Here is a 24,211-nt window from a genome sequence, read left to right as displayed (position 1 = left end):
GGCTCTATTACCTTAACTTCTCACTGCAAGGTATTCATACACATGGACAGATTCACCCTGAGATGCTCCAGTCCCTTCATCATCTTCATGGACCCTCATTAACTCATTGAAGCATGTCCATGTCTTTCTTGGTGTGGAGAGCCCAGAGCTGGACCTAGCAGTCCAAACGCATCTTAGGAGGGCCGAGTAGATGGGAAGGATTACTTGCTCCAACACCTTTGCAGGTACAGCAGTGCAACAAAGCATTCTACAAACTGTAGTTTAAGTAATGATCAAAGTTATTTAAAGTGAATGGTTGATGTTATCCTGAAGTTTATTAAATTCTAACAGATTGCAAGTAAGAGCCTTGGCAAGTGGGTATTTTCAAAGAAACCCTGTTCAAGCTACTTCAGTTAGAAATTATCAGGAGTAATGAACATAAATTTCAGATATAATGCGCATTTTCCACAAGAGATGAGGCTGACATGTAGGAAAGTCCCCAGTACACAAATACATGAATTTGACAAACTTATTCCCTCTTTTTACCAGACTTTTCTTCACCTTTGAGCACAGAAAGTAGCAAATTTTCCCTTGGGAAGGAAGAATCAGAAATTTCTGTAAAGAAACGACGAAGCCTGAGCTACCAAGCAGTACTGCCAAAGATGAGGATATAGATACCTTCAGCCTGGGGAAGCGCAGAAGAATGGCCCTAAATATTATTACTACTGTGACACTTCTTCTCTTCGAGTTCTATCAGTTTATGGAGTCATTACTCCCCACCCTTCTAAAAAGAAGGGAAAGCAAACTTCCATTTTAGATGGTGGACTAATTGTACCTGCAATTCACGTTTTATCATACACATCTCAAGACTAATAATAACTAACATCAGGGATTTTCTTTCACTTCCGTAGAATGTTTTGTTTTACGCAGGTTAGCGATAAAATCCATCCTATTTTTTTTTATGTAGGGAGGACATTTTGGGGAACAGAGCTCAGACAAAAATGGCTACAATATCTGCTACAGTATGGAATGGCAGTTTCTATGGGAGTCTGAAGTAATTTTGATGCTTAGAAAAGGCAAGTAAAATATTTTCAGGGAGAATATGAAAAGCTCTACAAAACAGAAAAGCTGTCAGGTAGTGATATTAAAGTTTGATCTATACGCACAAAGATAAGGATCATTACATCTGCAGGTTGCTAAGGAACAAATTAAATTGGAGGGTAGTTGTGAAATCTTCCTCCGAAAATGGTGAAAAGTTTTCGACACGTCTAACTTCACAACATCCTTGCAGTCACTGACTCGCCCAGTCAAGTCTTCCCCTGGAGGCCTGACTCAGGTCACTCAGCTGCCTATACTGGCAAAAGTCTCATGCACTACATCTCAGTAATACCCATGTATGACCTAAATTTCCTTGTGAAGTTAAATCATTGCCAAGCAGGCCAACTTCTTGGGTAGTATGGGTATTAGCTGCCTCATGTACCTGCACAGTGCTGGAGCTTGAAAGAAACTGGCTCTGAGTAAGTTCTCCAGGACACATTATTTATTGCACCCACTGGGTCTCCCAGGATCTGAAGAACATTTCCAGCTCTAACACAACTCCAAGCAGGAGTGTAGTCAAGATACACTGAACTCCCCAGCAGTCTTGCCAACGGACATGCCACATCAGAAGAGCTGTGCTTTCTCAGGTCCTTTAGATTTCCTAGTTGGACTTCTGCAACAAATTACTCTGTACCTGAGCAAGCCCCAGAGGCAGTGCTGGCCCTTTATATGCCACTGGCTCTAAGATGATGAGCTGTCCTGAACCTAGAAAACATTTGTACTTAGATAGCTCAGGTGCTCCTGCAACAGGGTAGTTATTCTTAACACAATAACCAAGCTACTAACAGCCTGATGTAAAGAGCTCATTTCTTTCATCATACTAATTTTCTTATCTCAATAAAAAGATGTATGAATCACACAATGTTACTCAACCGATACTATTCTCAACTAATATCTTCATTCATGTTTATACCACTTTTCACCAAGAAACTCCAAAGACCTAAAGTGATAAATTTATAAAAAAATTACTTAATTTTGAGGAGGATTTTTCTTCGTTGAGCTATAAATAAATTAGTATCATATTACATAAGTGCTATTAATCACATCATCTGCTTTTGCTGACTACTTTTTTCTTCTTGTCAACTTAGAAAGCCTCTGCTGAAATAATAAATTGCTTCAAACTATGTGCTTTGTTTTATTAGGGTAGACGACGAAGTACCCTTGTAATTAAAGGTACGTCCCTGTTTTCCATATACCAGTTACATTCTGAATTTATTTAAGACATTCTGGAACAGTGAATTATATTTCCCAGCCATAGGAAAGAATCTCTGCAGTTATGGTAAGACTTTTGGGGTTTTTTTAACTGCATAAGAATTTAAACTGTACTTTGGAAGGAAAAAAAAAGGTACAAAATGCCAAATCCACTTTTATCACCAAGACGACACAGTGGGGAAAAAAATTCACTCTAAAGTAAAGGAAAATAATGGAATGCAAAAATGTCCTGTGGAAATGAGAGCAGTGCTATACAAATAAACACTAAATGACATTACAGGATAAGTTCTTCGTGCTTTGAATGAAACGAACGCAATCGCGCCTTAGGAACTGGTCAACAAATAAATCTGTCAGTGATTGTCTTCCCATAGTTTAATGGGACATGCTATATTTTCCCAGCATCTTAAGTGGTGAAGGAAGTGACTTCCAACAGACTTCACCTCCCTACAGGAATCAGTGCAGGCAGCAGAATCTTCACTAACAATGCTGTTACAAAGTGATTTCTCCATTTAGGCCTGCTCAAGCTGGAAGGACTCTAGAGAGACACGTGATTTGCACTTGGCTTTGTCACAGACAGCTTACCTAAGTTCCCAAAAGACTGTAACCAAAACAGAGCCGTCATGCTGCCTCAGAACAATTTGTACAACAGGGCAAATACGTGACTATTCCAAAAAAGCAAGTTTATCCAGTCACAATTCATTGAGACCGGAACAGTGCTCTAGCTGCTAGTTCTAGCACTAACATTTATTACTGTAAATTCATTTCTTCTCATAAAGCTTGTGTTAAATTATCTTTGTCAGCAAAGATTATTGCTTGTACCGGCATAAAACTGAGCCTACACTTGAACATACAGCTGTTTCTGAAATAATAAACCCCATTCAAGCACTCCTTTTTGCTGGAGCCAAACTACTGTAATTTTAAAGCTGTGTTATACCGCAGAATTTTGCAGTCACAAATTCCACTCTGAGTTCCACAATAAAGCAAGTTTTAATTCACAAAAGTTCTTCAGGTCAGTTTCCTTAGAAGCAATTTCCTTACTAAGCAAGTAAGAAAACTATGATAAACTCCATCCTAAGTGCATCTCCTTTGTCTGTAAAACGACATAAAATATAGCTGATCAGTTGTGCTTTTGAACTTCTCTGATCTTGATGGTTGTATTTTTTTTTTTAATTTCACTTCATATCTAGAGACTACAAAATTGAATAGAGAGACCATTTTTATCATAGAAAACGTGCATGGCAATCTAAAAGCACTAAAAAACCACCTTAACACCGTCTGATTTACACATATACATCTAACAGACAGAAGAAATTTATTTTAGGATATAAACATGCAGATATACTTAAAAATGCAAACTAATCTACAGAATATCTGGAAATATCTCACCAAGAAATGTGTCAATTGTTTAAGCTCTACAATTATCTCAGCCTGATTTTGGAGGCGGGGACGGGGGGGGCTTTGTCACTAGAAACTGATGTATTCTTACCAGTGGTGGCCCTCCCAGGAATATTGTTCCCTGTTTGCCAACAATAATACTTTCATCAGCCATTGCAGGTACGTATGCTCCTCCTGCTGTACAGGATCCCATTACTACTGCTATCTAGGGGGGAAACAAAAACACAAGTTAATGAATTGTTCAACCCTCAAAAACAGAAAATGTTTTGTACAAATTTTTCTCTGTGAGATTATTTTTGCCTGATAGAGCAAGGTTTTTTATGTTTTAGCTTTTCTTTAAAAGCAGGGAATGTCTCTAGTGTCCAACAGTCTTTTAAACTATGATCTTCAGGCCACCCTGCTGGAAAATTCATATATTATGTACCACAAGGTACGTATGTGGTATGTTTGATGAGACACACATTCTACCATGAAATTTGTTTTTTACTGATGAATGGTAAAAGGTCGAAACCTAGAGATTGCTCTTGGTATTTATGCTCAAGCCAGAGCTTCAGTTGTTGCTTACTGGCATAGTTTCACCAATGTTAATATCCTTTGAAGGAAATTCCTCACATCTACTAGTTTGTAACTTTAGTTCCCCAATGGATCAACTAATTAACTCTGCCCCTTCAAGGCATGAGTATTTCATTACAGGTTTCAATATGAACAATCTCTGCTTCACCCATTTGCCTAATTTTGACACGAACATCTACCTAATGGACATCTTCTACCAGTAATATCTTGGTGATACTGTAATAAAACTGGCTTGAGCCCAGATATGATGAATATTACAACATTATACGATCATGAAAGTGAAGTTTCTCACTTAAGTTCTCCTTCAGGAGAACACCTCCAAAGACCCTTCCAAAACACTTGTAGAATAGAAGAAAAGGAATACTCATGAAAAAGGCAGACAGTAAGAAACACCTTCTTTCACAATCACACACATACACACACACAAAAAAAATCTAAAAAACCTCCAGTAAACACCATTATTTTATGTTAAGTTTGTTTCAAGATATTTCTAAAGCGACATCAGGTAGTCTTCTCTGTTAAATAATAATTTAATGTTTGCTCTTAGAAGAAAACAGTACACAGAAAAATGAAACTTCCAAATCACATTACCCAAATCTAAAGCAGGAGTAAATGAACTATGTTGACCTGCTACGATAAAATCAAACAGCTTTTTCAGCAAACAGTTTCTCAAACAGTATCTTAAACTATATTCAGAGTCACATGATTAATCTGCAATATTTCTGTTGTGCATTTAATAAATAACTCCTGGTGAATACAAAAACAATATAAGTCTGTAGAAACAGGAGAAACTTTGGCAACAGACGTTTGTTTGACACTTTTCCCTAGGATTTGTGGTTTTTTCCTACTCTTAATTTTGCCATGTTTTTGCTGAAAAACGTGCCTGCATTTAAATTTAAACTCAGGTGTTATTTTTTCCAACATAAAAACTGGAATATGTATATACTGGAAAAAATAAAACCTACCTGTTAAATAGCACAACTCCAAATTCTCAAAAAATGTCTTACTTCTTGACTTCATTCTTTGAATTATGACATAGAAGTTATTGGCAGGTGCAATAAAAATCAAGAGTCCTAACTGCACATCCAGTATTTCGTATCCACTGATCAGGTCCCCATTTTATCCATGCAGCATATGAGTGTGAGAGAACTCAGGAAGCTGCAAATTAGAAGCTAATCACAGCTTTCTGATTCACAGCCATACAGAAAACAACACAATTCAAACTGTATTAGGTGTATAACAAATTAGTCACAGGTAAAAGTGGAGGGGGAAATTAAAAGCACCATCAGCAACTGGAAAATAAAAAAAGAAAAAAAAGCAAGCACTTTAAAGGGCTAAATTGAAAAGAGCTAATGAACTGATGAAACAGACCTTCAGGCAGGTCAAAACACAGAACAGTAGGTAGGAAACTAATGACATCCAGACTCTCATATCAGAAGAATTAACCAGAGTGGAAATCAGAGAGAGCATAACTTCTAATTCCGTTTTCTAATGAAATATCCTCTCAGACAGGGAAAATGGTTCTAGCTGCCACAATCAGTTAGCACAGGATCCATAATAAATTTACAGATGTTAACAGTGCCTTTTTGGAATGAAACAAAGGATAGATCCATCTCCCAAACAAAATGCAGCCTTATTACATCCTTTAAATAAAGGAAGTACTTCAGTAAAACATTTTTCCCAGTCTTCAATAAACATTTAGAGAAAGATAAACTTTTATCAGTGTCATAGCTAGAAAATTTAACTTTCATCAGTGTAGTAACAAAGAGAAATGTGTTTTATTAAAAGGCAAATCTTTCTTACACTCAGTTTTTATTGTATAGGAGTACAATTACTCCTAATACAACACTATATGGTAATTGAAAGAAAAACAAATTCAACTTTTTATGGAACATTACAAATACATTAAATATGTTTCAAGATATTCCAGAAAACACCAGTTTGACTTTAGGGCCAGGCATTTCTAGAAAGGTCTTGCCTAACAAACATCAGTAATTTCAGCCTTGCAAACTGGGTACACATACTCATCTTTGACATAACATCTAAAAATCATTACTCTTACAGCAGATCATAACTGAACTCCCTAGCAAAAATAAGGTTTTCCAAGACTTGTCCTAAAAAACTTCTCCAGCAAAACATCACCTTCTCCTTGTCACTTTGTGATGACGTCCTTTGATACTTGCTGTTCTACAAAAACTCTAGGACCAATTTTAATCACACATATAAATGTAAAGTACAACCTAGACTGAGCAGTAACTCTGCACTGATGATGACCAGCTTATAAAGTGTCTTTTTTCCTAAATATTTTTTTTCTATCTAAACACTGCTTTTCTCTGGAGATCTACCTAATCACTAACACTGCTCCACTTCTATTATTGGAAAAAAACTGCAGAATGTATATTATGTCATACCTCCTAAACAGATTTAGTGTGTTGTTAGAATCTTCAGCCTTGGATTTCTCTGAAGGCAATGGATTTCAGGATTATTTGGCAGAGGAAAAGATGGTTGAAGATTTGAAGTCTGACTTGCTTCCAAAATGTGCCAAAAAGGTTTCAAGGTAACAAAAAAAGGGATTTTTAAGGATTTTTCCTTGAAAATCCTGCAAAGCCAATGTAAGGAGTCAGATGGAACACTGTATCCCAGACTGGTGCATATGCTTCACTCTGAAAGGAAGTATTGGCTTCTACTACCTCCTTCCCACATGAAGAAGCTCCTGTCTAATGCCTCAGTGGAATCAGTTGTGCAAGTGACTGGAATCGTGGCACCCCAGGTCCCCAGGGCAGGTGGAAAAGAACACTGGATAGTGGGGTTATGGTGGGTTTTGTGTCATACCATTGCCAGGGCTACTGGGGTGTGTGACAGCCTATCCTCAGACAATGTGAGGTGAAGTAACTGCTGTGACATGTAACTTAGGAGAACCTCAAAGCAGATTGCAGGCACCCAGAAATTAAACTGTAACCCAGCCCTTTGGAAGAATGATGACTGCCTCTTCCAGGTTTTCAAAATATGGTTGAGAATTTCTTTTTCTTGAAAATAAATAATGCCATCTCAAGTTCCACAGTATGTGTGACCTAATTCTCACCCAGAATAGATTTTGCTGTTCTTATTAAATAGGAAACAGAGGTTGAATAATTTTTTAATGTTCTGCATTCCTTAGCTCTCAGTGCAATTAGCCATAGATTAATCTGTCAGGATTGTATATGTCACTGTCAGGCCCCAAAGAGAACCTGGATTTCTGATCGTAACTTCTTTTTGCTCTGAGCACTTCTAGATGTCCATAAAGAATGCAGGCTTCAAACAACATATTTTTTTTGTTATTGCTGTTGGAAACTGGTACGTACTTTCCTCTGGTAAACAGAAAGAGTTCTGCAGGATCGAATGAACTTTGCTGTGAGTCAGTGCTACAAGTGGGAAGCTGTCTGCTCTCCCTTGGGATCAAAGAAGACTAGTTTGGAGAACTGGTGTTCAGAACTGGAAGTTCTGGTAAGTTCATCACAATTTCCCTTTTCTGACTTGTATTAAGGACTGCTGCTGCAGTCTGCCTCCTTCATGTCAAAAAAAATACAACGAGATCTGAAAAAGATGACAAGCTCTGACCACCAAAGGTAAGGAACGCTTTCTGCAGGAAGAACAGCTAAGCAAGCTTGAATATTTTTTGGTCTGCAAAAAGGAGTATGAGGCACGCTTATGAGGGGGCTACAAAACCATATGAAGAGTCTGGGAGTTGACTGATTAGATAGCAATTCTGTTAGGAACTACCTAGTTGTTTGCTTTCCTGTAGTGTTCCTTTATTTGGGTGAGGTTATCTTCAAAGACCATGGATTCCTCCCTGGCAGCTTCTCACAGGTCCCTGATGACAATTCCCTTAGTCTTTATTCTGTTACCTGCCTTCCTCAACTCCATTGGGACCTTACACTCTGCCCTCTACTTTCACTGCAGCCACAGCTGCCCATCAGCAGTCACATCCTCAAACACTTTACACTCTTCATGAGTAATAGATGCAGAAGTGCACTTCCCCTAGCACACCCTCTGCATCAAAAAATTGATCTCTATGTATTCCTCAAAGAACCATGACATAAAATCACCTCTGAATCCATGAACTGTGACTAACAGTCATTTTATGCATCAGAAAATTAACCTCATTGTTAGGGTAGTTTTATCATAAGGTACATCACTGTATAAAATGGATATATAAATATATGCATACCCTTGTTACTTAAAAGTGTGTCTCATTTACTAGCCATCATCAAAGGGGTCCTCACCTTTACAACACTGATGCAGGATAATCAACTGTTCCAAGAGATTTCCTAGTGCTTCCTCAAATGGCCCTACATACCATGCTGTCAAGTCCATTTTTCTCCTACTCCAAGACAGGAGCAGGTGGGTCAGGTCATTAACACTAAGACTAAGAAAGAAGACAGCTTCTTCAAAATTATAATGACTTCTTGTGCACAGTTACTGTGTTTACAGTAACTTCCAGTCCCCAGGTTAGCACAGCACAGTGCTGTCAAAAACAAAGCATGGGTACAAGCCTTGAAAACAGATAATGGTAGCAGGCATAAAACATGGTTAGTACATTTAATTCTTAGGTAAAAGCAAATTACCTGTGGAATTCCTTGCGAGGACATGACTGCTTGATTATAGAAAATACGGCCAAAGTGATCTCGATCTGGAAATACTTCTGCTTGACGAGGTAAATTTGCTCCTCCTGAATCAACTAGAGTGAACAAAAATATATGAACATGCCTTTGAACAGTGTTATACACTTAAGTTGTTGGTAAAGTATCTGCATGTTATTTAAAAAATACAGCAACTACTATCACTAACACTACGTATATTTCCATGAATCTAGGTACGTCAGGATATTCTTTTGGGGGGGAAAGGGAGGGGAGAAGAAAAATAGTAAACACCCCCTTCCAAAATCACATCTATCTCAATCATTTTCATGGAAAATAAACCGAGATGTGCTTGAAGATGCAGTCGTGCCTCCGTATACAAACTTTTAAACTCATCTTACTGCAAAACTTTAAAACTAAGAAGACTTCCAATGTACAATTTTAACTCCATTATTCTATTGCAATTCTGTCACAAGTTCCAGAAAAAAAGCATGACTAACCACTAATGAGTTCAAAAGGTGCAGCATGTGTACTTTCATACCCTGATTATACTTCATACCAAAGACCTTAAACTATCTTCAGGAAGATTCATTTATTATATATCCTTGCCTTATGATGTGCCCTTCAGCTTACAGGTTTCCAGCAGCAGCTACCTCTCCAATCTCAATTAATGAAAATACATCTCATCATGAGATGTATCCAGAGAAGGACGCAAGCAAAGTTTCTTCTTGTTTTTTTTAACAACCAAGATAAAATTTAGCCCTCCCCTTTCCTCCAAGACTCTCTGTGGCAATTCCACAAATGCTACACCCCATGTCCCTGTATCGACCTCACCAATAGTTTCAACTTCACCCTTCTCCTAATCCTTCTCTTGGTATTATTTGCATGCTTAGCCTGCCAGCAGGGCAAGAAACTACAAACACTTACACTGTCCAGGACCTACATTTAGGCTGACTTTTTAACCAGCACAAGCATCCACACTGGCAAACTGATTATTGCCCCTCTGCTGCTATGTCAGCTGCTAGGTTAAGCCAAACAGACAAGGAATAACCCACCCTATTTTTTTAAACGGAGACAGTAGAGGGGTCTTTCTCCTCTGACGCTGATGTACACAGAATCCACAGGAATACACACTCTCTTACTGCTGTCTACATTGGCAGAAACCTCTTGGATTTGTATAAAAACAGGCTATAAAAATACTACTTGTAGTATACTAAGATGCTTGGTACTCTGATCTTAATCTTTAATAAAAGTATACATACATAACACAGGAAGGTCTGGCTAAATATTGATGTAATAGACTAAACTCAAAATGAAAAATAATATGCAATTTCTACTTCAGTAAAATTAATCCCAAATTCCAAAGATCTGATGATCCAAACTATTACTGAGGTTATTTTTATTTCTTTAGCATGTTTTCTCATACAGCTACATGCTCCACCAGAATGTACTTTTTAACTGGAATTGAAATTGACTGGATGAGACTACAGGAAACATTGTTGCTTCACTACAGAAGGGAAAGAAATAAGAAAGAAGTTATACAGTGTTAACAGTTACATCTGAACCTGGCCCTACAGCAGTGCAGAAGATAGTGCTGAGAACCTATAAATACCCTCCAGTTAAGATGTGCCACCAATCTGCAGAGGTAACACAGTATTAATGAAAACAGATTTGAAAATGTGTGTCTTAAATACATTCCTGGTTAGTCAAATCTGGGGACACATGAGCTGCCCTTAACACAGGACATTTGCTATTTTTGCAATAGGACTTACCCAAATAAAGGCAAGGGAGATGATTTTGCATTGCAATTTCTTGAGCACGTAAGTGTTTCTTAACAGTGATGGGATAATAGGTACCACCTTTGACAGTTGCATCATTAGCAACAATCAAGCATTCCACCCTAAAAATAAAACAAGTTTATGAGAGAGTAAAACATTTCTAATGAGTAGGTATGTATGTTGTTTAAGAACTGCAACATGTCAAGGATGCTTGAAGCCCTGATGCTCTGAGAGCTCTTTCCCACCTGCATTCTGTAAACTGCACACTGTAACAGCGGCCTCAGTGCTATGATATCCTGTTCCATAATGTATAGCATCATAATTAATTTCAAGAATAGTATTGGAGGTACTTTAAGTAAGAAAAACTACTTTTTAGACTAAAATACCCCCCTGTTTTTTTTAAATTCTTTACAAATGCACTAATCTCTTTCCTTCATTGAATACCAGAAACTCTACATGTGTTCTGTTTTAATATGGGATACACTTACTAAACAAAAAAAAACCCAAATCAAACCACAAATAAATAAACCCCAACACAACACATAAAAAAAAAAAACCTAACCAAAAAACCTCACTTTCTTTTAGCCAAGACTAAACATATTGAGATACCAACTTTGTTCATTTTTTGGGTATCAGAAACGAAATGCTAAAAATGCTAACAGATTAACGCTGGAAATTGAATAAAATTACACCTTCTCCTTTTTCATAACATCAGTAATGCAGATGACTGGAAGCTCTCACCCAGATACTCGTCCAATGCCCGTGATAATGCCTCCTGCAGGTACCTCCTCATTACCGTACAACTGGTAACCAGCAAACTGGGAAAACTCCAAGAACGGGGAACTGAATAACGACAAATAAAACAAAATTTTAAAAACTAACTGGCTATATCTGTCATTGGATCTCACTTAAAAGGTTACACTTTAAAAAATGAGGTTTGTGGGTTTTTTTAAAAAAGAGATGAGTATTTCAAAGAACACCTCTGTAAAATTTCAGTGGTGTTACTCGCCAGTGCTTATGGAAACTAAAGAGTAAAGAAGCCTGTTGTAGTATTGACCTGCAAAAGAGAACCTGAAGTGTTGAAGAAAAAAAAAGAAGTACCTACCCAGGATCAATAAGCCTGTCAATTCTCTCTCTGGGTAACAGCTTTCCTCTTGATGTGTGACGCTTACGAGCTTTTTCTCCACCTCCTGTGATACAACAGTAAATTGTCACTTTTTCTATGGACACAGATAGATAAATCACCACTTATATTAAAACTTAGAATGGAAGTGCTGATAAGCTCCCATTTTTTGAAGCACAGACCTCAATAACAAATTTAGTAAATAATGGTTTCCATTTCAAACACATTTAAGGTACTGATAAAAATGCTTGCTTTTTAGAATGTACTCTATTTGCCCCCTCATTTTTAATAGTTAGTCTTGAGGTAAAGATTTTAATAAACACAGTTGTCTGAAACTTTCCCCCACTTCTTGGCAACAAACAGGAGGGTAGAAAATACACAGAGATAAAGCACAGCAGCAGAACTTCAGAAAATACTATTCCCTAGAACTGATTCAGAATAGCTATGCTGAATCCAATCCTGAATGACCCAACACAATCTAGATTAATTTCCTTAGATCATGCCAAAACTGTAAGCAGAGTTTAGGCACACAGCATTTAATATCAAGTTTATATTTGTCTCATTTCAACCCTTCACTCAAGGTCATCCTAAATCATATCTTCTGCTCTCTAGAGCCTTGTGTCATTCGATACTTAAGATCTGTTGACACACCTCAGCCTCTTTATAACAACAGCTTGTACAAACATTGTCTCTCTGTGTAGACAGATCACTGATTCACCTCATCACTCTAAAATTGTCTCCCTGTCCAAAATAAAGAAGGGGCTATTCTGCTAACATTTCTCCTGAGACTCCAGGATTTCTCTGTCAGCTAGGTATCACTGAAACAGAGTTTTAAGCCTACCTTTCAAGACCTTTCTCCCACCCTATCTCATTCTCTGATCACTACACACATCTTTTCCCACCCATGAGGCATGCCAGAAGTCCACAATTTATTTCCAATTCAGCCTGCTCATCAGGTCTGTATATCCAGCCTAAGCCTAAATCTTGTAAATTCTTTCTGTACAAGCTTCTTATGATACAACATCCACAAAGTCACTACTCTCATCCATGTTTTTAACATCCCACATCATAACTACATTTTCTCTGACCTCCATCTTGCCTTTCTCCTTTACACTGAACGATGCTGCAAAAATAATTTTCATCTTGGGACTTTTGTCATCTCTGTGCACTCCTCCTCTTCACAAATGCTTACTCCCCAGGCCCTGTAGCCAATCTCTTGAACATTCCTCTTCCAACATCAGCACACTCTAACCTGCACTAGCCTCTATTCCATAGAATGAGAATTAAATGTAAAGATATTGTACACATCCTTCAACAGTACTAAGGTAAGCACCTAATTCTTCTCATATACTTAAATGACAGGCAAAGCAATTTCAACTGATATCACTCAAAACCATGTATTAACATCCACTCAGATGTAGGAAAGATGAGGACTAAGTTCTTGTCCTGTCACTGTGTAACAGGCAAGAACAGGCAAACACGCAGCAGTGAAGAAGGCCATGATCACTAGTTCATGAGCCACACACTGAATTGCCTTCTTCACTGCTGCATGTTTGCCTGTTCTTGCAGATTCTGCACCCATAAGAGACAGAGGTAGTCCATGGGCTTCTGCATCTCCTCATGAAATTCTGGACCTTTTTGCACAGCAAGCAAGAAAAAGCACTAAGCACAAGATCTTAACTGTGCTCCATTCCAAACTTGTAAAAGAAACTGCATTACATAAGAAACAGTATATGAAAAGACAAACTAGTATCATGATAGTCACAAGAAGGGGAGAATTAAAGCTACATGCTCAACCTCTGGCAGCATAGTTAAGCATTTATAAAGTATTTTCTTTTATTGTCTCCATTAACTGCATTTAACTGTAATTCACTCAGGTAAGTCTTACAAGTCAAAAAGAAGAAACAGAGATTTCAGTCTTTTAAACTACTACACACTTGCTTCTCTCTGCCAGCACAACTACAGCCAGGAACTTTGAAAAGACCCACTCAAAAAAAGGAGGGCAAAGGTGAATCCTCATCCTTTATTGAACGCATGGGGAAACATAGTCACAAAGGATGAGCAAAAAGCAGAGGTACTTAATGCCTTCTTTGCCTTAGTCTTTACCAGACCAGTTTTCTCTGGACACCCAGTCCACTGAGCTGGAAGACAGGGACAGGGAGCAAACTGAAGACCCTATAATCCAAGGGGAACTGAGTAACAACTTGCTACACCACTCAGACACACACAGGTTTATGGGGGCAGGTGGGATACAGCTAAGGGTACTGAGAGACCTGGCAGAACAACTCAGAGAGGCACTTTCCAACATTTCCCACCAGTCCTGGCTAACCAGGGAGGTCCCAGTTGACTGGAGGTTGGCCAATGCAACCACCCACCTATAAGAAGAGCCAGAAGGAGGATCTGGGGAATTATTGCCCTGTCAGTCTGACCTCAGTGTTGGGGAAGGTCATGGAGTAGTCATCTTGAAGGCCATTACACAGCACATAGAAGAAAACAAGGGCATCAGGCTCAGCCAGTACAGATTTAGCAAAGGCAGGCCCTGCCTGACCAACCTGATCTCCTATAACAGGGTGATCCATGTACTAGATGAGGGAAAGGCTTTGGATGTTGGCTGTTTCCCACAGCATTCTCCTGGAGAAACTGTCTGCTCATGGTTTGGATAGGTGCACCATTTGCTGGGTAAAAACCTGCCTGGACACCTGGCTCAAAGAGTGGTGGCGAATGGAGGTAAATCCAGCTCATGGCTGGTCACAAGTGAGGTTCCCTAGGATTCAGTTTTGTGGCCAGACCTGTTTAGTAACTTTATCAACAGTCTGGACAAGGGGAAGAAGTGCATCCTCAGTAAATTCACAGACTATACCAAGTTGAAAAGGAGTGTTGATCTGCTGGCACTTAGGAAGGCTCTACAGAGGGATCTGGACAGGCTGGATCAATGGGTCAAGATCAGTGGTGTGAGGTTCAAAAAGGCCAAGTGTCGGGTCCTGCACTTGGGTCACAACAACCCCATGATATGCTACAGGCTGGGGAAGAGCGGATGGAAAGCTGCCTGGCTGAACATGATCCAGCAGGGTGCCCAGGTGGCCAAGAAGGTCAATGGCATCCTGGCCTGTTGTGGTGGTAAAACAGTTTTCCCCCTGAAGCTATAAAATGGTAAACCCCCAGGGGGTGGTGACCCTTGAGGTTTGAGCCAATGAGCGCTTTTGCAAAGTATAAACATATCACAAGCAGACCAGAAAAGAAAGTAGTTGTGGTAGTTGTTGTTGGAGAGGTGGCCATGTTGTGAAAGCCACGAGCTGAGGGGCCCTCAGCCCCACAGGGGGCTCTGGCCCCCCCCAGTCCCCGGCTGGGGGCTACAGGGACTTGGAACAGTGTAAGACTGGGCTAAGTATCTGTAGCTGAGAAGGTAGAAGTTTCTCCAACCGTGAGCAGCAGCAGCAGCAGCGGCAGAACAGCACTGACCGAGGAAAAGTGGCAGAGAGACAGAAGAGATAAGAGAGAAGCAGCAAACAAGCATGCAGTCAAGCAGGAAGACACAGAGTTGTCTGAGAGACGAGAGTCAGCAGCAGCGAGAGGACTAAGCTCTACACACTGAGAGAGAAAGAGAGAGAGTGTTTGGGTAAGAACTGACCACAACCCCCCAAACTCCTTGGAGACCCCTCCTAGAGAGAGGAGGATGATGGACTCTTACTTGAAAGAGCCTTGGAGTGCTACAGCACTGCACAAAGGAGCTGAAAAGCTCAGAGAAGGAATGCGGAGGGGGTGACCTTGGCCCCCCCCCCGCTACTGCCAAGCTGGCAGTTTTGAGTCAGAGCATGGGAGCTCTGCAAAGGGGAATTTGAATCCCCTGAAGATAGGGACCGTCACGAAGGCTCCTGTACTTCGTTGATATGACGTAGTGAAGGGACCTTTGTCCGGGTGAACGCAGCCCACAGAAGAGAAGACCCTCGCCTGGAGACGAAGGGCCGAGAGGGGCTTGGATACCCCCTCGTGTGTACTGGCAGAGATCCAGCTACAGCTGCTGCATGAAGAGAGCCTGCTGCCTTAGAGACAATGCTGCTCTGAGAGTGGAAAGGATCTCTTCCTTCTTCCCTCCTGGACTTTTATTTAGAAGGGAGAAGAGATCTGATCCATTGTGAATACTGCTTTGTCATGGTAGAGATAGTTGAGGTTGTTTGTGTAATGTATTGTAATATTTTATCTGTACAGTCATTGTAATATATATTCCCTTCCCCCCATTTTGAGTCTCGTGTGGTGTCTGGAAAACCCATCTCACACTGGGTTGAGATGAGGGAGGGGGGCTAGGACTGGAGAATTGGATTTTGGGGCTCTCAAACCATGACACCTGTATCAGCAATAGTGTGGCCAGCAGGACCAGGGCAGGGTCCATCCCTTTGTATGTGGCACAGGTGAGGCTGCACCTCGAACCCTGTGTTCAGTTTCAGGCCCCTCACAACAAGAGTGAGCTATAACCCAGAAAGTATGTTGTATCTGAATCAACTGATTCATGAACGACAGTTATAGGGGAAAAATTACAAAGAACAACACTGCTTTTTGTACCAAATTAAGTAAGTTTGGTTTTTTATTCAAAAATGATACTTACCTAATCTGATTTTTTCTGCATGTTCTTGTAGTTCAGCTACCAGTGCTTTCATTCGTTCATAATTTTCCTGAGTGGGGAACAAAACAGAATTTTAAGTTCAACCAAGAGTGACTGTATTAATTTTTAATAAAAAACACAGAAAGTACAAGACTAACATATCTTCCAAATCTAATTTTACCTTGTTAAATACTGCCTCTGTATTGTCTTTAAAGTAATGACATTTCTACCTATGTATTGGCTTCTCTCAAGCATTTAATAAAAATGCTTCACAAAAATTCAGAGTGTGTTAGGACACTAAAAGTCTAGTTCTGAATTTAATACACTAAAATAGAACTAGTCACTACAGAGTTCAAGTGCTATTTTTCAGACTTTGTTTATTCTTGGTATAGGTTGGTTTGCTTTTTAAAGCTAATTACGTAAAAAATGTGGATTCAAAGTAAGTGTTTTTATGTCTCTTGTAGCAAAGGATGAATGATCTAGACCAAATGGAATTTGGTAAACACTTTTTTGATTCCTCTTCTTTAGGTTGAACATAAAGATAAAACAAAGGTTTTTTTGTTTTTTTTTCTTTTTTAACCAGTCGGGTCTTCTTGCCATTATATCTCCAGAAAAACAAAGACTCATTGTTCTGAATATGAATGATCCAGTACTGAGCTCATCATTTCTATCAGAATTATCCAAAACTTTGTGTGCTCATTACAGTAGAGCTTTTTTTTCCAATTTCTGAGGAATTTGAAGGTATTAGTCAAGCTTAATTTGTTGGGTTTTTCTGCAGACATATTAAGAACTATATTACCTTTTTGAAAAATGTAACTGCAATAAAAGAAGATGCTGCATAAAAAGACCATATTGCCTTGTCTAATTGTCATTTAGATTATGTTTGAGTCTACTTTGACAGAAAAAAACACCTGGTGACTCTCTATATTCATGCATACTTCAACACTCAGACTTAAGGTTTCCCCTAGAAGCCGTGAACGTTGCAGTTAAGGTTGTTCAGGTCAGTCTTGGGCACTTAAAGGCACCAAGATACAAAGCAGAAAGAAAATAAAAACATGTACGGCGGGACCTCACATTCTGTTTTAGATATATAGTGACTTTCAAAATAACACACTTCTCCCCTTTTGTAATTGCTACAAATAGATTTAAAATATTCTACTGAAAGCTAAAAAACATTTACAGTGAAAACAGGTCTGAGCAATTTTATCAGCTCGTCTACACAATTAATACATAAGGTATTAGAGGTATTCAGACTACACCTACATTATTCAGAGGTCATCCAGCAAGATCAAGGTAACTGAAACACTGAAGTCCAACTTTTGTACCTCTGTTGGCTCTTGGGAACAGGATTCCCCAAGTACAAATGAAGTGCCATCCCTGGTATGGTTCACAGCCTGCACTTGTATGAACCAAATAATTGCCTGCCAACACCAAACACGGGCAAGACATTGGCCTTAGTTAATGAAATCTCTCTGAAGCAAGGTGCCCCCCTGCAGCCCCAACGACTGGCAACACAGTAGGTCACCAGCCTCCTGCATCTCCTCCCTCCATTCCTTTTAAGACTGTATCAGTATGTCCATCAGATTATTCCCCTTTCAATCTATTTATTTTGATAGTTTAATCGCCCCTCTCCCTGACCATCACTGCACAGCTCCAACACCTACCTCTACACCTGTTTTTCTTCCTGCTAACCTGTGAAATCACACTGCAATGACCCACAGGCAGTTTTACACTGGCATGGCATCCCAAACCCCCAAGAACAAAAGAAGTCTCACTTTGTTATCTTGACTATGCTGTTCCTGTAAGAGACTATGGACAGTAACTGGCCACACAACCATGTGAAGCACTGAAGAAAACAAAACCTGCCCTTCCCAAGACTCTTCTTTACAAGTTAACTTTTTTTCCCCAGTGAAAAATCTGTAAATCAGCCACTGTAATTCCATATCTCTAAAAATCTGCAGTTGTCACAACCACCCAACATTATTCTGTGCCAGCATTCAGCTTGTCTGGGTGGGTCATTTAGCAACATAAAATATTTTCCGTGTTTCTCCTTGTTCATTCAGCCTGTTTTCCCCAAATACACTTCACCTCTTGCCCACAGTACTGAGCTTAAAAACTCGCCTTTAACACAGAAAAAAAAAAAGTAGCTAAAAAGACAGAGAATATTAAAAGAGGAACAGCAATCACAATCGTGGGCTTCTTTACTAGATCCTCATTAACAACTAACTGTAGCTACCTTAGATACTCTATATGAAAAATTGTGAAAAACCACTTTAGATAATCTATAAAAAATACTGTATACACAAACATTTGTGTTGCTTAAATTCACTTAACCTTTATTGTGATCTTTCACACCTTTAAGCAAAACACATCATCATTATATTTTACCAAAAAGATGATGTTCTGAAATAATTTTGAATACGCACACAAAAGACTCCTCTCAGAACCAAATGTACTAGTTCTACCACGTATTTGTGGGCTCTTCATTAATTAATGACAAAAAGGCCAGTGAAGTGGCACCAAGTTCTTTCTGGAAACTTGCCCACCAAGGGCTATAAAATTCTGCTGTTACAATGAGGGTTTCTACAAATTTTAAAGCAAAATCAAGAGGTGAAACCTACACTAATCCTACAGTTACTCCACAAGCTAAATGAATTACTCTCACACCAGCAAAGGGGCTCCAAGAGCTAATCCCTGAAATCTTCAAATAGACCTTCCTTCCTTTTCCAGAATTTAGACTCACTCACTTTGAAATTACCTTTTTTACCTATCTGGTTTGAAAGACAGTTTACATTATGAAGGCCAGCCTGTCTAGCTGAATTCACAGCCAGAAAGGCAAACATTGGCTAAAGAAGGCAAGACCTTCATCACTATCTTGTGTTTGCACTGTACTTTTATTTCAGATGGTTAAGCACCTCACAGCAGGGACCTCAGCATTTTGTGTTTGCAAAGCACTACTTGCACTTACGTTGTTCTATAAATTATTTCTATCAAATACTAACAGTATTACCTATTTTACCAAGCCTTGCTTTCCTTTTGAGGTTGAAAGGTACACAGACACAAATATAAATCTAGAGACAGCTGGGATGAGTAAAGACCTTTATTAAAATACCTTTCGTTGGTATGCAAAATATGAATGTACACACATACATATGTATACACACACTTCATATACACAAGCTTTGTATGTACACACACACACACACACAGACACACTCTGAAAGTTCACAGGAGTTTCAGTCACCTAACTTCAGTCCCAAATTTAGTTTCAGCAAAACAAAGCACAATATCAAACACAGAACCAAAGGAGCTATTTCAATAACAATACGTGTTGTCCCTTCACCTGTTGTTTGATGTTTTACTTGGAATACAGACAAAAACAAATGCTCGCTCTCCGATCAGTTTTGATCCACATCTAAGGCCATGCTTTTCTCAGCCTTAGTGTAAACACGACTTTTATCTGGAACATGATAATGTTAATAATGCCCCGTTAAAAATGAACCAACTTATACCAGATACAAATACTGTTCTCTATTTGTAAATACAAGTGGAATTACACCTAATCCTTCTCCTCAAAAGATGACGTTTTTGGACGCATGTCCGTGACGGTACAGCTATTACACCTATTTCCAACTCGGGAATCAGTTTGCAAACACAAGGACACGTCCAACTCTGAAATCATCAGGCTCCGTCCTCAACCGCCTGAAAACTCCCCGTCTCCACCTCAATTAGCACGGTACCGATCAGCTTAAAACACAGCGAGCAACGGCCTTCCGATTAAAAAAAGTGTAAAAGTATCCGTGACGAGGCCGTCGCCCGGTACAAACCCACGTTCATTTTCCACGGCAGAGCTGCCCGCTCAGGCTGAAGGAAGCGAGCAGAACCCGGCGTTCAACCCGCGTGAGGCGGGAGCAGCGCTGGGCCCCCGCCCGAGGCGCCGGCACGCGCTGGCCAAGCACCAAATGGCCGCCGCTCGCGCCAGCGACTCCACGGCGGCCACTGCGACCCCGCGCGGGCCCCGCTCTCCCGAAGCCGCCCGGCAGCGGGGGAGGCCGGACCCCGCCTCCCGGGGCCGCCCGGGGCTCCCGCGCCGCCGCCCGGCCCGCCATACCTGATAGAGCGCGGAGCTCGCGTCGGGGCGCGACCCCACCGCCGCCACCGCCTCGCCGCGGTACCCGCGGGCGAGCAGCGGGCGCAGCAGCCCCAGCAAGCGGCCCGGGAGCCGCGGGGCGCCCACCAGCATGGCTGGGCCGGGCCGAGCGAAGCCGAGCCGAGCCAAACCGAGCCAAGCCAGCCGGCCGTCCCAGGCCGCGCCGCTGCCGCCACTCCCCCCGCCGCAGCCAATGGGCACAGCGGGGCCGGCCCGAGGCGCAGGGCCTGTGCCCGCTCCCCGGGACCTGGGGGCAAGGGGGTGCGGAAGAGCGTCCCTTGGAAGAATTTCGCGTAGGATTACATGCTTGTGCAGCCAGGGAGAGCCCCTTGGCCTTCTCAGACACTTCGTTATACAGTAATAGGGACAGAGCTTTTTAGAGTCCAAACCTCTTTGGTCGAGTTGCTTCCTTGTTTGAACGCTTTGCTGTTCTCCAGCATTCCAGTTTAACTGTTTTAAATCAAGGCCGCTGTATTTAGAGAGAGATAATACCGAGGAGTCTGATACCAAGTAAATCAAGTACTATTCTAAAACAAAACCACAGGACAACAATGTCCCTGTTAAACTACATTCAGCCAGCAGGTCTTCATGCACCCTGGTGTTGCAGCCCAGACTTGAGCCTTTCCTTTAGCCCACACTTAAAGAATCACAGAATTGGGACAGACAGGGACCATCATGTCCACTACTGGCCCTGCACAGGACCATCCCCGCAAGTCACACCATGTGCCTGAGAGTATCATCCAGATCCTTCACGAACTCTGTCAGGTTTGATGCTGTGACCACTTCCCTGGGGAGCCTGTTCCAGCACACAACCACCCTCTGGAGTAAGAACCTTTTTCTGATATCCAACCTAAATCTCCCCTGACACAGCTTCAGGCCATTCCCTCAGCTCCTGTCACTGGTGACCATAGAGAAGTGCCTGCCCCTCCTCTTGCCCTCACAAGGAAGTTACAACTGCAATGAGCTCTCCCCTCAGCCTCCTCTTCCCCAGGCTGGACAGACCAAGTGCCCTCAGCCGCTCCTCACACGGCTTCTCCTCAAGGTCCTTCACCATCTTCACTGCCCTCCTTTGGACACTCTCTAATGGCTTAATATCTTTCTTATTTTGTGGTGCCCAAAACTGCACACAATATTCAAGATGAGGCTGCCCCACTGCAAAGCAGAGCGGGACAATCCCCTCCCTCAACCGGCTGGCGATGCTGTGCCTGATGCTCCCAGGACAGGGTTGGCCCTCCTGGCTACCAGGGCACTGCTGACTCACATTCAACTTGCCATTGACCAGGACCCCCAGGTCCCTTTCCATGGCACTGCTTTCCAGCATCTCACTCCCCAGTCTGCCCATACATCCAGGGTTGCCCCATCCCAGGCGCAGGATCTGGCACTTTCCCCTGTTAAACTCCATATGGTTGGTGATTGCCCAGTCCTCAGTTTGTTGAGGTCTCTCTGCAAGGCTTCCCTGCCTTTACCATACTATGCCTATGAGCATTTAAAAACGGCAACTGATATTCAAAGAAATGGAAACACTGGTAATAGAAAATAATTTATTCACATAATTTACACAGAGAATAGAAGTACTTTCCTTGAAATAGAAAGCTCATATGCAATGAATACAGGGTGTCAAGAGAACTCTAAGCAAAGCAGTCTTATGCCACATCTTTGTAAAAATGCTACTCAGAGGCATTGAGATTTCACCAATATTTTCTTACATCCTTCATCATTATAGAACTTTCATACACAAAACAGAATACAAAAAACTGACCTACGTCTATTCAAATTAAAATTGTTCTTTAAAAAAAAATCTAACAAAGTGCATGGAATTTACTGCAAGGAAAGAGAAAGCATAACCCCAATTAACAATTCATATAAGGCACCATAAATCTTAGTAATGAAAGAGTTGATTTTTTCCCCACCTTGTAATCTGAATGCAAGCTAAAATGTATGCAACTAAATGTAGAATGATTATCCCCTCAGTACTCACTCAGAAGGTACTCACAGCAACTGTTTCATAGATACTCCCCACAATTCTATTTTTAGGCTCTATGAGTGCAAGTGATATAAACATGCCACATGTATCAGGAAATAAGTAAACACTTGCATACTTAAAATAATATCTACAAGATTTACAATACATAGTTTTATGTATACATAAATCTATTTTATAATGTACAGTAAGACTATTTAGATAAACATTTCAAGTTAAATGGATTAGGCAAAGTACAAGACACCATCTGAACAGAAACTGTTGGTGCTATTGGAGGGTTTTTTTGGGGGGGGTGAGGTGGGTTGATCATATGCTTTCAAATAAGTTACTTCACACTGGGATCATTAGTCCCTTTTCTATCACCTCAAGGAATACTGCTGACAGTGACATTTCATTGACAGAGGCCTGCTAATATATCAATTTGCAGTAACAGTAGCTTTTATATTTTTCCTCACTGACAAAGTTTTAAATAACTTCTGAAAAGACAAACATTCTCGAACTTACTCAAGTCCTTCAGAATTAACTGCATACTTATATTATTTACCTGCCAGTAAAAAATTACCCAGTTAAAAGCTGATAACAGATTTCAGTTTCACATTCATAATAAATAATTTATTTTGCAAAAGTACCTGCTACTATTAAGTAACAGGAGAAAAATTTAGACTATTCAAATCTAAACACTCATTCCTATGCAAGCAGGAGTTTCCAAGTAAACACTGAATCTGTCAGTGACCACCTGACACTTTGACACTGCATAAACCTCATTACCTCATCATCTTGATGAGGTAAGTAAAAAACCTAAAGCTACACTAGAATTTTATAGCAAGTTACAGTACAAGCAGACATGCAACATGAGAAAACCCTTCAAACTGAAGTGCTTCAAAGCAGCAAATCCTCAAAACAATGACATTGTACAGTCATGGTTTAAATCCAATCTCTTTGTGCATCTTTGCACAAGGGAAACCGAGGAAGTCAGCAAATATACAAACACTTACATGTAAAACCAAGAAAAAGAAATGGTATCGATCACTTTGTTTTCCAATTTAGAAGAAAATTAGCATTTATACTAGGGAACATCAATCTCTTCCTCCCAGTGATGAACATTGCAAAGATTACCTTGCGCTAATGTGTTTTAGTAAATTGAGTTGTCTAGTTTTCAATACATTTTTAAGGAACCAACCCCCCTGGGCTTTTCAGGTTGGGATCTTTTAATTTATGTAATTAAAAACTGTTAATAAAAATACATAATTTGGAGATTCTAATAAAAATACCTGCAGTGCTTAACATATCTACGTATTTACTACACTACTTCCAGTATTTGCATTCTGATCTTCAGAGATTACACTCTACCTAAAAGGTTCATTCCTCCTAACATAACATACTTCACAAAAAGAAGTAAAGAATTTGTATAGCCAGTACCAATAGCTTTAGCATTAAAATGCAAAGGGATATTTGTTACAAGATTAAACATTATTTCATTGCACTTTCCTGCAAGGTAGTCATGCCAGCATCTAAACAAGTAGAACTACAGGTCAGCAGTCTCTAGTATGGTCCAATGACATCATTGTAGTGGTTTAGATTATGTCAACATTTTGAAAGTATCCAGGTTGCTTCAGAAGGAATCCATTTCATCTTTATGGTATTAATTAACAACAGTATAATTGGCTGATAGTAAGTGTGGCATAACAAATGTCAGAACAAAAAAAAAA

At 40.3% G+C, this 24,211-nt stretch overlaps 1 protein-coding gene across 3 annotated transcripts in view; it reads right to left on the bottom strand.

Annotated features, from left to right (window-relative positions):
- MCCC2 (methylcrotonoyl-CoA carboxylase 2) overlaps positions 1-20,771 on the bottom strand; it is a 37,737-nt gene extending 16,966 nt beyond the window's left edge. The window contains exons 1-7 of one of the 3 annotated variants that reach the window (XM_039388334.1): positions 20,483-20,771; positions 16,375-16,441; positions 11,757-11,841; positions 11,393-11,494; positions 10,646-10,773; positions 8,862-8,974; positions 3,776-3,889 (exon numbers count right to left, since the gene is read on the bottom strand). In XM_039388334.1, coding sequence (XP_039244268.1) covers positions 3,776-3,889; positions 8,862-8,974; positions 10,646-10,773; positions 11,393-11,494; positions 11,757-11,841; positions 16,375-16,441; positions 20,483-20,614 — 741 coding nt within the window. In that variant the 5' untranslated portion in view covers positions 20,615-20,771. Of the gene's footprint in view, positions 1-3,775; positions 3,890-8,861; positions 8,975-10,645; positions 10,774-11,392; positions 11,495-11,756; positions 11,842-16,374; positions 16,442-20,202; positions 20,287-20,482 lie in introns of those variants that run through there. The other 2 variants (XM_027748083.2, XM_027748084.2) reach the window with 2 other exon arrangements.
- Between the last annotated feature and the right edge of the window lie 3,440 nt (positions 20,772-24,211).

The sequence above is a fragment of the Pipra filicauda genome, unplaced genomic scaffold (assembly GCF_003945595.2).
Source record: "Pipra filicauda isolate LSUMZ 115617 unplaced genomic scaffold, ASM394559v2 scaffold632_size202167_pilon, whole genome shotgun sequence".
Taxonomy (NCBI): Eukaryota; Metazoa; Chordata; class Aves; order Passeriformes; family Pipridae; genus Pipra; species Pipra filicauda.
This window is presented reverse-complemented; position numbering and strand designations above follow the sequence as displayed.